The sequence below is a fragment of the Oncorhynchus mykiss genome, chromosome 2 (genome assembly GCF_057628025.1).
Source record: "Oncorhynchus mykiss isolate SJ-2025 chromosome 2, ASM5762802v1, whole genome shotgun sequence".
Classification (NCBI taxonomy): Eukaryota; Metazoa; Chordata; class Actinopteri; order Salmoniformes; family Salmonidae; genus Oncorhynchus; species Oncorhynchus mykiss.
Window position 1 is genome coordinate 42,394,902 of NC_143023.1, and position 15,090 is coordinate 42,409,991.

At 42.2% G+C, this 15,090-nt stretch overlaps 1 protein-coding gene across 2 annotated transcripts in view; it reads right to left on the minus strand.

The window, feature by feature from the left end:
* Positions 1–299: 299 nt before the first annotated feature.
* Positions 300–15,090, minus strand: part of LOC110490105 (adenylate cyclase type 3) — a 31,830-nt gene continuing 17,039 nt past the window's right edge. Inside the window, exons 9-21 of one of the 2 annotated variants that reach the window (XM_021563279.3) lie at positions 14,924–15,043; positions 14,418–14,560; positions 13,904–14,065; positions 13,691–13,778; positions 10,639–10,755; positions 10,036–10,304; positions 9,718–9,799; positions 9,392–9,550; positions 4,935–5,081; positions 4,622–4,735; positions 4,155–4,281; positions 3,919–4,043; positions 300–3,436 (exon numbers count right to left, since the gene is read on the minus strand). In XM_021563279.3, coding sequence (XP_021418954.1) covers positions 3,254–3,436; positions 3,919–4,043; positions 4,155–4,281; positions 4,622–4,735; positions 4,935–5,081; positions 9,392–9,550; positions 9,718–9,799; positions 10,036–10,304; positions 10,639–10,755; positions 13,691–13,778; positions 13,904–14,065; positions 14,418–14,560; positions 14,924–15,043 — 1,836 coding nt within the window. In that variant the 3' untranslated portion in view covers positions 300–3,253. The remainder of the gene's footprint in view (positions 3,437–3,918; positions 4,044–4,154; positions 4,282–4,621; positions 4,736–4,934; positions 5,082–9,391; positions 9,551–9,717; positions 9,800–10,035; positions 10,305–10,638; positions 10,756–13,690; positions 13,779–13,903; positions 14,066–14,417; positions 14,561–14,923; positions 15,044–15,090) is intronic. The other variant, XM_090200115.1, reaches the window with a different exon arrangement.

Consider the following 15,090-nt stretch of genomic DNA (forward strand, 5'->3'; position numbering starts at 1 on the left):
CAATAATCAATGGATTATTATTATATATACCATTAATTCAAGTCTAAAAATGGAAGTTCAATTGCAGGTTGCCCCTCTAAGTTTTTTTCAAGGTACATCAAAAAGGGGAACTCTTCTCAGTAAGCAAAATGAATTCAAATGTATTTTCAACATATTGTGCTCATTGGGTTCTGCAATTTCTGCATGCAATGGATCAGACATCACACTCTCACACATATGCAACAACTTTATGCTATCCAAAGAGGAGACAACAGACCTACCCAAAACACACTGAATAAAGAAAGTATTAGAGACAATGGTTTAAATTCTTTTTTTTTTATCAATACACTTGAAAATGACAAATCATTTAAATTAAATACATTATTAACTTAACTTTAAACTCAAACACAAATAGTTTACAGACCATTCAAAGTGCCATTTTATTCCCAAGCCTGAGGTTCTTTAAAATACAAATCGAGAAACAGCAAAGACCTGCATTTTGGCCACATTTTCAGGGACCAAAGCCATTCCTTCAACATTGGCACTTTTACATTGGTTTAAAAAAAGGAAATCTGTCCCTGACATCTGCAATAAATTAATTTAATGAACAGTAAACTGTATGTACAACTCAGACTCATTAGTCCTTTATCCCTTCACTTTAAATATAATCTCAGAATGAATGAAACTTAGTTATAAAAATATTAATTAAAGGGCCAGCAATGTTTTAATTTGTGTTAGGGGCAAGCGAGGGTAGCGGGTTGTAGAAGAATAAACTATTGCACTTTCATCCAATTTTGGAGAAAAGACACTGATGGGGATACAATACGAGCAAAATAAACATACCCGCATCTGCAATACTGTTCACCTTACATACAGTCAAACAAACAAACATATGGTGCTTTGAAAAAGTACGTTTGCACATTTTTCATACTGAATTTGATCAGATCTTCAACCAAAACCTAATATTAGATCATGGGAACCTGAGTGAACAAATAACACAACAATTACATACTTATTTCATAAACAAAGTTATGCAACACCCAATGCCCGTGTGAAAAAGTAATTCCCCCTTACACTCAATAACTGCTTGTGACACCTTTAGCTACAATGACTCCAACCAAACGCTTCCTGGAGTTGTTGATCAGTCTCTCATGTCACTGTGGAGGAATTTTGGCCCACTCTTCCATGCAGAACTGCTTTAACTCAGCGACATGTGTGGGTTTTCAAGCATGAACTGCTCATTTAAAGTCCTGCCACATCTCAATTGGGATTAGGTCTGGACTTTTGACTAGGCCATTCCAAAACTTCAACTGTGTTGCTTTTTAGCCATTGATTGTGTGTTTTGGATTATTGTCTTGCTGCATGACCCAGCTGTGCTTCAGTTTCAGCTCACAGACAGTCTGACATTCTCCTGTAGAATTCACTGATACAGCAAGTATTTCGCTACACTCGCAATAACATCTGCTAAATATGTGTATGTGACCAATAACATTTTATTTGATACAGAGCATAATTTATGGTTCCTTCCTTCTATTACGGCAAGTCATCCAAGTGCTTCCAGGTGTTTTTTTTGTGGCAAATTTAAGTCAAATGTAATCCAAAACAGTCAAGTCTACTTGAAAATGGCTAAAAAGCAACAACATTGAAGTTTTGGAATAGCCTAGTCAAAGTCTAGACCTAACCCCAATTGAGATGTTGTGGCAGGAATTGAAAGGAGCAATTCATGCTTGAAGACCCACATATGTCACAGTTCTGCATGCAAGAGTGGGACAAAATTCCTCCACAGCGATGTGAGAGACTGATCAACAACTACAGGAAGCATTTGGTTGCAATCATGGCAGCTAAAGTTGGCACAACCAGGAGTTTTTTTATTTTACCTTTATTTAACCAGGCAAGTCAGTTAAGAACTGATTCTTATTTTCAATGACGGCCTAGGAACAGTGGGTTAACTGCCTGTTCAGGGGCAGAACAACAGATTTGTACCTTGTCAGCTCAGGGGTTAGAACTTGCAACCTTCCGGTTACTAGTCCAACGCTCTAACCACTAGGCTACCCTTATTGAGTGTAAGGGGGCAATTCATTTTTCACACAGGGGAATAGGTGGTAACTTAGGTAACTTTGTTATTTAAATAAATAAAATAAGTATACATTTGTTTGTTATTTGTAAACTGGTGTTCCCTTGATCTAATATTAGATTCTGGTTGAAGATCTGCTAGTTCAGTATCCAAAACATGTAAAAATAGAGAAAATCCGAAAAGGGGGCAAATACCTTTTCAGGGCACTGCATTTCTACCCACCGGAATACCCATAATGGCCACAGGTGTCAGCTACTCACAAAGACCTGGTGACCACAAACTCTAAAATACCATGAATCACTCATGCTTTACAACATGCATGCACACACCTGCAATGCCTCCAAAAAAAACACAAAAACATTCAACCTGTCTCCAATTTCGCACCTGAGGACTCACACCTGGGTTCTGTACCCACTGTCAGAATAGCCTCAGATGCCGTAAAGAAGTAAAATGTGCCAATGTAAGCCCAGGGGGGAAGAGCAGAGAAGGCATGTGTTCCAAATTCATAGCAAACAGAAAGAGGGCATTGCAACATTACTTGATTCCAGATCGGAAAAAAAGTGAGAAAGAACACTTTCACTGCAGGCTTATACAGTACACACACACACACACACACACACACACACACACACACACACACACACACTGCATTAACTTTCAAACACTCTACCATCTTATCTCAGGTCATCTTCATCTCCAAGCAGTTTGGAGATACTGTAATAAACACAATGAAATCCATTATTTTCCAAATATAAAGTATTTTGTAAAAGGGGGGAAGTATTCAAAATGAGGCATTTAGTCCAACAGCCTGGCTGCATCTGGCTTGAGTGATGGCATTGTAGTGAATTCATTAATGTGTTTGTCAGACGGTCTGTGTCTGAAGAGTGTTTGTCTAAGAATGTGTGTAAATATGTGTAACTATACAGTAGCGTGATATGTGTTCATAAGTCTGTAGTGGAAGTAGCTGAGCACTATTTTGAAAAGCTTTGAAGTTTGCAAAAAAAATATTTGAACAGGCAGGGTAGGGGAGGCGGGACAAATCTTCTCTCTTTGCAAGATGTACATATCCTCTTACATTCTTTGCAATTCTGAAAGATGGAGTGTTGGTATAAGCATTATTTCAGATCTCACTTATACATTAGAATGTATATTTCTGATTATGTGTGTGCGTTTGTGTTTCTGTGAGCGTTGACACGCAGGTCAGGAGTTGTCCACCACTTGGTGTGGCAGGGTGACCGAGGAGCCGTTGATGAAGGATCCCTGTTTTTCTCTACCCTTCAGAAAGTAGGTAAGCAGCTCTCCTTTCCCCTTCACAAAGATGGGTCCCCTCCTCACAAAACGGAATCCGTACTCCTTCAAGATGTGGTAGCAATCTTCCACCACCTGGGGGAAGCAGAATCACATTGAATTTTAGGTGATTAATCTCAATATGCATACAGATCCAGCCAACACATGTTTTCTGCCCAGATTTGGTAATCCACTTAAAGATATTCCCTGATGTCACATCCCACGATCTAAATAGTAATCAAACAAAGTAGGATTATTATTGTGTTATTATAGCCATCTGGGAGACAATGGCTGCATTCCAGGCCGACTACATTTCAGTCAACCAATGGTTTCATGCCACATCATCGACTGCGCAGTCGGGTATCAGATTGCTATATGTGGGTTTGAGATCTTGCAGGTGACTGCAATGCATCAATCATTGTAGGCTATCAAGTGTTCCTGCTCAGTCCTCACCTGAAATCAGGTACATCAACGACCTTACGGGCCAATGCGCTACAGCTATAACTGATTGTCTGGTTGTCACCTCACTACTTATCACATCCTGCATCTCGTCGCACCCTGTTATGGAGAGGCCTTACCTGGATGTTACCCATAACCCCTGTGGACTCCATGCGACTGGCCACATTCACAGTGTTGCCCCAGATGTCATAGTGAGGCTTCCGGGCGCCAATCACTCCTGCCAGCACCCCCCCTTTATTCAAACCTGGGGAGAGGAGGAAGTATGGGATACATGATATGCATGCAGTACAAAACTAGGACACGCTCTCCATTCTCTTCTCACCTTAAAATATATGGCTGAAAGGTTAGCACTGACCTATGCGTAGCATAAAGTTGTTGAAGGACTGGTAGTTGATGTTCATGAGCGTGACCTTCATGGCCAGAGCAAAGTCAGCCAGATCTGCCAAATGCTGCCAGCGCTCTCTGTCAGTCAGCTCCTCTTTCTGCACAACAGAGCCCTCTACCTTAACCATCTTCATCACCATCATCAAGTTAAGTGAATTAATTTGATCACCACCACCACCGCCACCATCACGATCATCATCACCCATAAAATTAGAGGGTAAAACATCAGTACTTAAAGCTCTAGATCACATTTCTGACCTGCTACCACAAACAGTAGAAGATGCTCTAGACTGAGTTCATCAGGAGTTCTGCTGTTTAGCTATAGGAGTTCACATGATTATGTCATACTATAGGAGTTTACCTAATATAGTTTACACGGCTAGTTTAAGCCTCCCCTGACCCAGACCCATTGGCTGATGACCATGATAATGAGCTGACCTTCAGACAGGCGTAGCCGTTGCTGACGTTGGGAGTGACACCTGATGCTGCCATGTAGGTGCTGCCAATGGTTTTGATTTTGGTGATGCAGCGGAACTGAGACTCGTCCAGGAGCTGTCAGAGGTTAAAGGTCACGGGTTGAAAGGTCAAGTCTCAAAGTGTTGGGCAGCATCTTTAATTCCTATACAGTGGCATGCATCGGGAATAGGGAGTAATAACATACAGTACCTCCATTGTTATAGCATGCTAGTTCCAACATTTGCACGACTGTTACAAGTCACAAAATGAAATTATGCATTCATGAGCTTCTTACACTGTCAAAATCGGAGATGATTTCGTTTAGGAACCTGAGGCACTCAATCCCCCCGTTGTTGATGCTCTCCTCTGTGTAGAAGTCCGAGAAGTTGGGGATGGAGGCGAACATCACCCCAATCTCATCATATGACTGGCTGTACAGCTCCTGGAAGGGGCATACATTTCGGATTAACAGACATAGATAACTCAAGAGTATAACTCCAGCTGTAACCATTGCAATAGCTAAACAAACCTTACCTGTTATGCCCTGATCTGTTTCACCTGTCCTTGTGATTGTCTCCACCCCCTCCAGGTGTCGCTTATTTTCCCCAGTGTATTTATCTCTGTGTTTCCTGTCTCTCTGTGCCAGTTCGTCTTGTATGTTTCCAAGTCAACCAGCGTTTTCCCCGTTCTGCTTTTTGCATTCTCATTTTTCTAGTCCTCCCGGTTTTGACCCTTGCCTGTTTCTGGACTTTCTACCTGCCTGCCTGACCACGAGCCTGTCTGCCAATCTGTACCTCCTGGACTCTGATCTGGTTTTTACCTTTTTGCCTGTCCACATACCATTCTCTTGCCTACCCCTTTGGATTAATAAACATTGTATGACTCCAACCATCTGCCTCCTGTGTATGCATTTGGGTCTCTCCTTGTGCCTTGATAGTACCACTGTGATAACATGGGGGCTGATCACCGCACACAGTGACCGTGGCTGATACCTCTTTCTCAACTTCAGGAACTATACATGTATTGGTCCCACTTCACATTGACTGCCTTAAAACCTATGTATTTACTAGGGCTGGCACAATTACCATATAACCAATGGCTATGGATGAACACCATCATGACAATTAAATAACTGTCATATCCATTAAATAAATATATATACACGTTTGGACAAAACCTACTCATTGAACGTTTTTTCTTTATTTTTTACTATTTTCTACATTGTAGGATAATAGTGAAGACATCAAAACTATGAAATAACACATATGGAATCATATAGTAAGCAAACAAGTGTTAAACAAATCCATTTATATTACTTAAAGTAGCCACCCTTTGCCTTGATAACAGCTTTGCACATTCTTGGCATTCTCTCAACCAGCTTCATGAGGTAGTCACCTGGAATGTATTTCAATTAACAAGTGTGCCTTGTTAAAAGTTAATTTGTGGAATTTCTTTCCTTAATGAGTGGTGTTGTGACAAGTTAGGGGTGGTACACAGTAGATAGCCCTATTTGGTAAAAGACCAAGCCAATATTATGGCAAGATAAGCTCAAATAAGCAACAAGAAACAACAGTACGTCATTACTTTAAGACATGAAGGTCAGTCAATCTGGAAAACTGCAAGACCTTTCAAAGTTTCTTCAAGTGCAGTCGCAAAAACCATTAAGCGCTATGATGAAACTGGCTCTCGTGAGGACCGCCACAGGAAAGGAAGACCCACAGTTACCTCTGCTGCAGAGTATAAGTTAATTAGAGTTAACTGCACCTCATATTGCAGCCCAAATAAATGTAACAGACACATCTCATCAACAACTGTTCAGAGGTGACTGCATGAATCAGGCCTTTGTGGTCGAATCGCTGCAAAGAAACCACTACTAAAAGACGCCAATAATAAGAGACTTGCTTCAGCCAAGAAACACGAGTAATGGACATTAGACCGGCAGAAATCTGTCCTTTGGTCTGATGATTACAAATTTGAGATTTTTGTCTCTAGCCGCCGTGTCTCTGTAAAACTCAGAGTTGGTGAACGAATGATCTCCGCATGTGTTGTTTCCACCTTGAAGCATGGAGGAGGTGTGATGGTGTGGAGGTGCTTTGCTGGTGACACTGTCTGTGATTTATTTAAAATTCAAGGCACACTTAACCAGCATGGCTACCACAGCATTCTGCAGCGATACGCCATCCCATCTGGTTTGCGCTTAGTGGTACTATCATTTGTTTTTCAACAGGACTATGACCCAACACACCTCAAGGCTGTGTAAGGGCTATTTGACCAAGAAGGAGAGTGATGGAGTGCTGCATCAGATGACGTGGCCCCCACAATCACTCGACCTCAACCCAATTGAGATGGTTTGCGATGAGTCTTCCCAAACATGCTCAGCATGTGTGGGAACTCCTTCAAGACTGTTGGAAAACATTCCCGGTGAAGCTGGTTGAGAGAATGCCAAGTGTGTGCAAAGCTGTCATCAAGGAAAAGGGTGGCTACTTTGAAGAATTTCAAATATAAATTATATTTTGATTTGTTTAACACTTTTTTGCTTACTACATGATTCCATATGTGTTATTTCATAGTTTTGATGTCGGCCATTCGTGCAGTTGAGTCAGTTTCTGCTGTTAACATGCACTCTACAACGTGATGAAACTTTGTTGCTCCTTGCTGAAACATGCAAGGTGTTGTAGCAAACAAGGCTTCGGTTGCCTAGGCAACACCCCACTCCCTGCAGCAGCAGCACAATGCAGTTAGGAGCAGAGGAGAAAATGTGCCTTTAAAAAATATATATACACTGAGTGTACAAAACATTAGGGACACCTTCTCTTTCCATGACAGACTGACCAGGTGAATCCAGGTGAAAGCTATGATCCCTTGTTGATATCACCAGTTAAATCCACTTCAAATCAGTGTAGATGAAGGTGAAGGAGACAGGTTAAAGAAGGATTTTTAAGCCTTGAGACATGGTTTGTGTATGTGTGCCATTCAGAGGGTGAATGGGCAAGACAAATATTTAAGTGCCTTTGAACATGGTATGGTAGTAGGTGCCAGGCTCACCGGTTTGAGTATGTCAAAAACTGCAACACTGCTGGGTTTTTCACGCTCAACAATTTCCTGTGTGTATCAAGAATGCTGCACAACCCAAAGGACATCCAGCCAACTTCACACAACTGTGGGAAGTATTGGAGTCAACATGGGCCAGCATCCCTGTGGAACACCTTCGACACCATGTAGAGTCCAGGCTGTTCTGAGAGGAAAAGGGGGTGCAACTCAATATTAGGAAGGGGTTCCTAATGTTTTGTACACTTAGTGTTCACATGTTTCGTACATCTATTATAACTGTTTTGCTATTCGAACGGTTATAACGGTGAACACGTTTATTTGGCTGACTAATAACTGTCATCCAAAATTCTACCGTCTCAGCCCTATAATTTACATTGTTGCTACGTGGTAGGTGCGGTCAGGGCTATAAAGTGTGACAATTCTGGTCACATATGGTCCTAAATGCATTTACAGGGTTACATATTACTTTCAAGGACACAACGTGTGCTTCAGAAGTAGCTAGAATACTTCAAGGCCCAATATACATTAGGCTATATCTTAATCGATGAAAAAAAAATATTTTCAGTGCTATCAAATGACATTTTTTAATTTAGAGCTCTGGGTTTTTATATAATTTTGCATATTTTTTTATACTGAATGTTATCAGACCAAAACCTAATATTACATAAGGGGAACCTGAATTTACAAAAAAATAAAAAATGGATACGACCCCAAACCATCACACTACCGCCACCATGCTTGAATGTTGGTATGAGGTTCTTACTGTGGAATGCAGTGTTTGATTTTCGCCAGGCATAATGGGACCCATGTCGTCCAAAAAGTTGATTCATGTTTGCCAAAACACAACTGGAAGATCATCAAGACTCTTGGGAGAATGTTATATGGACAGATGACTGAAAAGTATAACTTTAGTCAACTTTTTGGACGACATAGGTCCCATTATGTCTGGCAAAAACCAAACGCTGCATTCCACAGTAAGAACCTCATAACAACGGTCAAGCAGGTAGTGGGATGGTTTGGGGATGCTTTGCTGCCTCAGGACCTGGACGACTTGCCTTAATAGAACAAACCATTAATTTTGCTCTGTATCAGATCATTCTACAGTCTGTGAGCTGAAGTACAACTGGGTCATGCAGCAAGATGAGAATCCAAAAAACACAAAGCCTACATGAAAATGGCTAAAAGGCAAACAAGTCAACATTTTTGAATGGCCTACTCAAAGTCCAGACTGGATCCCAATTGGGATATTGTGGCAGGACTTGAAAAAAGCACTTCATGCTTGAAAACCCACAAATGTTGCTGAATTACAGCAGATCTGCATGGAAGAGTGGAACAAAATTCCTCCACAGCAACGTGAGAGACTGATAATCAACTACAGGAAGTGCTTGGTTTGAGTCATTGCAGCTAATGGTGGCACAAGCAGTTACTGAGTGTGAGTGGGAATTACTTTTTCACACAGGGGAAATGGGTGTTGCATAACTTTATTACATAAATAAAATAAGTATGTAATTGTTGTGTTATTTGTTCACTCAGGTTCCATTTATCTAGTATTAGGTTTTGGTTGAATATCTGATAACATTCAGTATAAAAAATATGCAATAGTAGAGAAAATTAGAAAGGGCAAATACTTTTTTGTGGCACTGTATATTTACCATGAAGGGGGAACCAGGTACTGCTTCTACAGTAGTAAAGCTGTCTCACCTCGTCCCTTTTCTTGGAGCCCAGGAAGTGGCGTGCTACGTGCTCTGGCAGCATGTTAGTGACCAGCGCCTCGTTCCAGCGCCTCATCTCATACACCTTCTCCTTCTGCTCATGGACCTCAATCTTCCACAAGAACAGAGTACGGGCTAGCTTCTCCACCTAAAGTCAGGGACATGGTGGCAGGAGACAGGAAATAGGTTCAAATAGAGGTGGGGAGGTTAACAAGAATGGAGAGGAAGCAGAACATGTGTAAAATAGAGAAGCTAGTGATGACTTAGTGAGGTTGGAAGGTATATAACTAGTAGATTTCTGCCACAGCAACTTACATGTCGAGAAAAGTAGTAGAAACTGATCATCATGATGAAGATCATCACAGTCATGGCATATTTGGAGGGAACCAGGTAAGACCTAAAAACAGAGCACAGATATAATCAGAAATCACCGGCATGCTCACATTGTTTACAGAACAGCAATATCACACTAAATATGGCAATCAGAGTTGCGGTTCATTTCATTTCAATTCAGTCAACTGAAATTCCAATTACAGTTTTACTAATTGAAAATAAATGATGACCACACATCCATAAACTGATGACCACCACCCACACCTGTTCTACAGCTTATAACACCACAACCACATCCACCTGTAGTCCTGGAAGCGGGCCATATCGTAGCGGTCAAATATGTCCCTCCAGCTGTAGATGTTGACGATGCCCGTCGCTATGGTGATGAGGAGCATGAGTGTGACCTTGACCATGTGGCTGACCTGCACCAGCATGGTGGTCGCCATGAGTGCCAGCACAGCGATGTAGCTGTAGTACTTGGGGTTGTCCAGACAACCCTCTGCCCCGGATTGGACAACAGAGGAAGGAGGGGCAATTGTGGCGTTTCCCGAGGGACGGGGACAGCTCAGCTACAGGGCGTGGACAGAGAGGGGATAGAGGCCAAATGTCAATGCAAGGCCCGAGCCACCACTCAATCGAGTTCTAGTGCTTCCTCCAAACTTACCTGGACCCCTTTTAAAAATCCTTGGTTTCACTCCCATCTTGTGGTTTTATTATGAATTTAAAACATTTAACTGCAATGGTATGCATGCATGTCAATACCAAAAACGGACCCTTAAGCAAACCATGGTTTATGGGAAGGCTTGTGTGTTGGCATGCTACTGCATAATTCAACACCAGAAAGCCATTGTTCTCAGTGTTGTGATTTTTTTTTCTACTGGACTAACGATGAACGTTTCTCACCATGTCCACAATGTCGGCCATGGTGAGGATGAAGATTGCTGCCATGGCCCATGTGTTCCGTGCCCAGCGGGTGTGGTCGATCCATGTGGAGAAAGACACCAGCCTCTTAGGGAAAACCTAGGAGGAAAAATAACATGTTGGTCATCAACAGAAATATCATTAACCAGTCACGTGAACTACCAGTAATATATATCATCATCATCATCATCATCATCACCACCACCATTGTTGTATTTTGAGTAATGTTTTACAACACTCTTTTATGACACCTGTGGTATATGTGGGGCAATGGCGGAACATGAAAAACGTTTTAACTATGATTGATGGTGACGGCCGTCTTTGCTCGCTGTAACCAACAAAGTAATACAATTGTAATCATCATCGTTATCAGGTTCAGTTTTCAAACGCATCGTCAGATGGAAACCATAGTAGAGGTCAGGGTATTTCTCCAAGTGAGTTTGTACAGATGAAGATTATTCATTTGCGCCAGTTTGCTACAGCATTAAAAAAAAAGAAGAAATTATTATGTGGATTATAGTTATTGGACATTTCTGTCGGGATTGATGCATTTCTCATAAGAGAAAATCAAGTCTGAAATGTCAAAGTGGTAAACTCCAGAAGCATTTCTAAACCTCAAATACACTACAAGTTGTACATTTCCTGCATTGCAGGAAAGTTCTCCTGCAACAGTAGGCCATCATTGTAAATAATAATTTGTTCTTAACTAACTTGCCTAGTTAAATAAAGGTGAACTTAAAACAGGGTGTTCAGAGCCTACATCTGTACTATTAGTGACTTTCATGTTAGTGACAGTACAGTATACTACTATATAGTGCTGTATCTGTCAACGGTCATTTCAGATGAGCTGTGACAAACCGAGGACGAGACATATTGGTTTTCCTCATTGAACCATCAATCATGCCATTAGGAGTCATACATCAGTCCAACCAGAGGGCTTCTCTATGAACATCTATGATGTGCAGGGATTGATTTTTCCATAGATAAAGAATAGTCACTGGAGTGGAACTACTGTCGCGCGAGGGGACTCAGATATCCAAGGTTAAATCTGATCTCATTGGGTACAGTACATTCTCTCAGCAGCTGAACAATAACCTGGTCCATTTAGCTTCAAGTAAAAGCATTTCATTATGTAGCACTAAAAGCTCTTTTTAAATGGTTCTGGGGTGAATTGTATATGTGAGTGTGTGTCGTTTCTGGTGTTCATGTGGTTGACATTGTATTGTAACAGGCACAGACATGTCGACATGGACATGCATTTCGCCCTCGATATAGTAGTTGTTTATCTGTTTGTTTATGTGTGTACAGTGCATTCGGAAAGTATTCAGACCACTTCCCTTTTTCCACATTTTGTGACCTTATATTTTTATATTATATTTTTCCTCATTTCCTCAATCTACACACAATATAAATTGTTGTAAATATATATATAAAAAAAAAACAGAAATACCTTATTCTAAAATAGATTGTTAACTAGGCAAGCCAGTTAAGAACAAATTGTTATTTACAATGACGGCCTACCCCGGCCAAACCAGACGACGCTGGGCCAATTGTGCGCCGCCCTATGGGACTCCCAATCACAGCCGGTTGTGATACAGCCCGGGATTGAACCAGGGTCTGTAGTGATGCCTCTAACACTGAGATGCAGTGCCTTAGACCACTGCGCCACTCGGGAGCTAATTTACATAAGTACTCAGACCCTTTGTTATGAGACACGAAATAGGTGCTCAGGTGCATTCTGTTTCCATTGATCATCCTTTAGATGTTTCTACAACCTGTTTGGAGTCCACCTGTGGTAAATTCAACTGATTGGGCATGATTTGGAAAGGCACAAATCTGTCTATATAAGGTTCCACAGTTGACAGTGCATGTCAGAGCAAAAACCAAGCCATGAGTTCAAAGGAATTGTCTGTAGAGCTTCGAGACAGGATTGTGTCGAGGCACAGATCTGGGGAAGGGTACCAAAACATTTCTGCAGCAATGAAGGTCCCCAAAAAACAGAGAGGCCTCCATCATTCTTAAATGGAAGAAATGTGGAACCACCAAGACTCTTCCTAGAGCTGACCGCCCGGCCAAACTGAGCAATCGGGGGAGAAGGGCCTTGGTCAGGGAGATGACCAAGAACCCGATGATCATTCTGACAGAGCTCCAGAGTTTCTCTGTGGAGTTGAGAAAACCTTCCAGAAGGACAACCATCTCTGCAGCACTCCACCAATCAGGTCTTTATGGTAGAGTGGCCAGATGGAAGCCACTTCTCAGTAAAAGACACATGACAGCCCGCTTGGAGTTTTCCAAAAGGCACCTAAAGGACTCACAAGATTCTCTAGTTCTTTGTCATTATAGGGTATTGTGTGCAGATTGATGAGGAGAAACATTTTCATAAATTTTAGAATAAGGCTGTAACTTAACAAAATGTTGAATATGCCAAGGGGTCTGAATACTTTCTGAATGCACTGTATTTGTGTGTGTCTGTGTGTGTGTGTGCGTGTGTGTCTGTGCGCACACGGTGCACAGATACAGTGCATGGGGTCCAAAACCCTTGTGGGCAATGTGAGGATGGGGGAGGTGTGTTGCTGTTAGGGTGATAGTAGCAGTCGATAGTGGTAGCTACATAACTGTCTGTAGCAGTCAATAAATGTGACTTTCCATGACCTGGCTCATGAAGTCAGATCAAAAGTGCTGATGCGTGACAAAAGAACGAACGTATGGGGTGCTGATTAGACACATTCTTTACCACATTCAGCTTACATAACATTGGGAGTGTATGTACACATCAAATGCACAGCATCATGAGATGCTTAGCACATCTAAGTTATTTAACTACGATCCACTATCACAACTACGTTATTTTTAGTCAAGAGTATACCACAACAAATATCTTCATATCTACAGATTTATTATGTTGTGGAAAATGTTCTATGATAAAATATGATTTGGCTGTGGGTTAACTGTTGCTCGCTCTGAAAGGCTTGCTTCTCTTTGGTTGGATGTTGAGCAAAGTGTGATAGTGGAGTGGGGGGGAAGGGGCACTCACTCGAGGGAAGATGGCCGCCAGAGAGCAGACAGTTAGGATGAGCAGCAGGACCTCTCCCACAGCTAGGGTCACGTAGTTTGCTATCATCCTGTCAACCGCAAGACCACACAGAACATAAGGAACACGAGAGAGAGAGAGAGAGAGAGAGAGAGAGAGAGAGAGACAGAGACAGAGACAGAGACAGAGACAGAGAGAGTGTTTAGGTGCACTCACCGAGGGTCTATGAGGACCTCCATGGCTGCAGTGAACAAGAGCACTACACAGGAACAGCTGAAGGCAGCTCCGCTCTGCTTCTCCTTTTCTACAGAGTAGCGGGTCTCCAGCTCAGGGTCCACAAAGCGCAGGGACAGACGGTTGGTGCGTTTCCCCTTCAAACTGACAGGGCAGAGGGAGGGTTCACACGGTCTGTCTACTCATATAACCATAGGATTCATACCTGGCTGCACAGGGTTCACTCACACACCCTCTGCTACTGGTTGTTTCTCTATGACTATCACACACACACGCATACATAGATACACACAGGCTGGCAAAATTCTGTGAATTTAAAATAAAGTCCCTGGTTTTCCCAAAATGCCTGGCTGGGGGATTCCCGGAATCAGGAGGGAATAAGCATGAAATCCAGAATCCGCCAAACAGGATTACAGGAAAAGCAGGGAATTTATTTAAAGTTCCTGGAATTTTGTAACCCAACACACACCCTCACTCTCACTCTCTGTCTACTCACGCTTGTACGGTCTCTCTCTCCAGCAGTGCCTCATTGAGCAGTTTGTTGAGCTCCTGTTCGTTCTCTTGCGCATCAATCACCCTCTCGGCCAGGTCCCGCAGTCTTAGCCTCCGCCGAGGGTTGGGGAACGAAGGGTTCACCACCTGGAGTCACAAGGTGGCATTCCTGTTCTGTCATTACACCACCCACTGGATGCACCCCGATTCTCCACACTTCTTCTTGCACACTCCCTCGTGGATTTAACAATGGTCGAAACTCTCTCCAGCCAATACTTACACCAATTCAATGCTTTTAGATCCATGATGGAGAGTGTGCAAGTTTTTGTACTAGCCAGCACACCCCTGAATTTACATATCGAGGTCTAAATTATAAGACAATGATGAGTTAATCATTTGAATAGGTGTACTAATCCTAAACTGGAACAAAGGCCTGCACACACTGTGCACTTGTAGGACACAGAGTTGCAATCCTGTGTGTTAGGGGTTACAGTAAAGGTCATATGTTACCCGTGTGTCCAGCTCCTCTGGCTCGTCTGGTGTGGTGCAGGCTGTGTGGACACTTCCATTACACTCAGTGGTGTTGATCAACAATGGAGAGTTCCCATTGGATGACATCACAGACAACTTCTGATAGGAAACGAAGAGACAGGAAGGAGGAGAGAGAGAGAATGTGA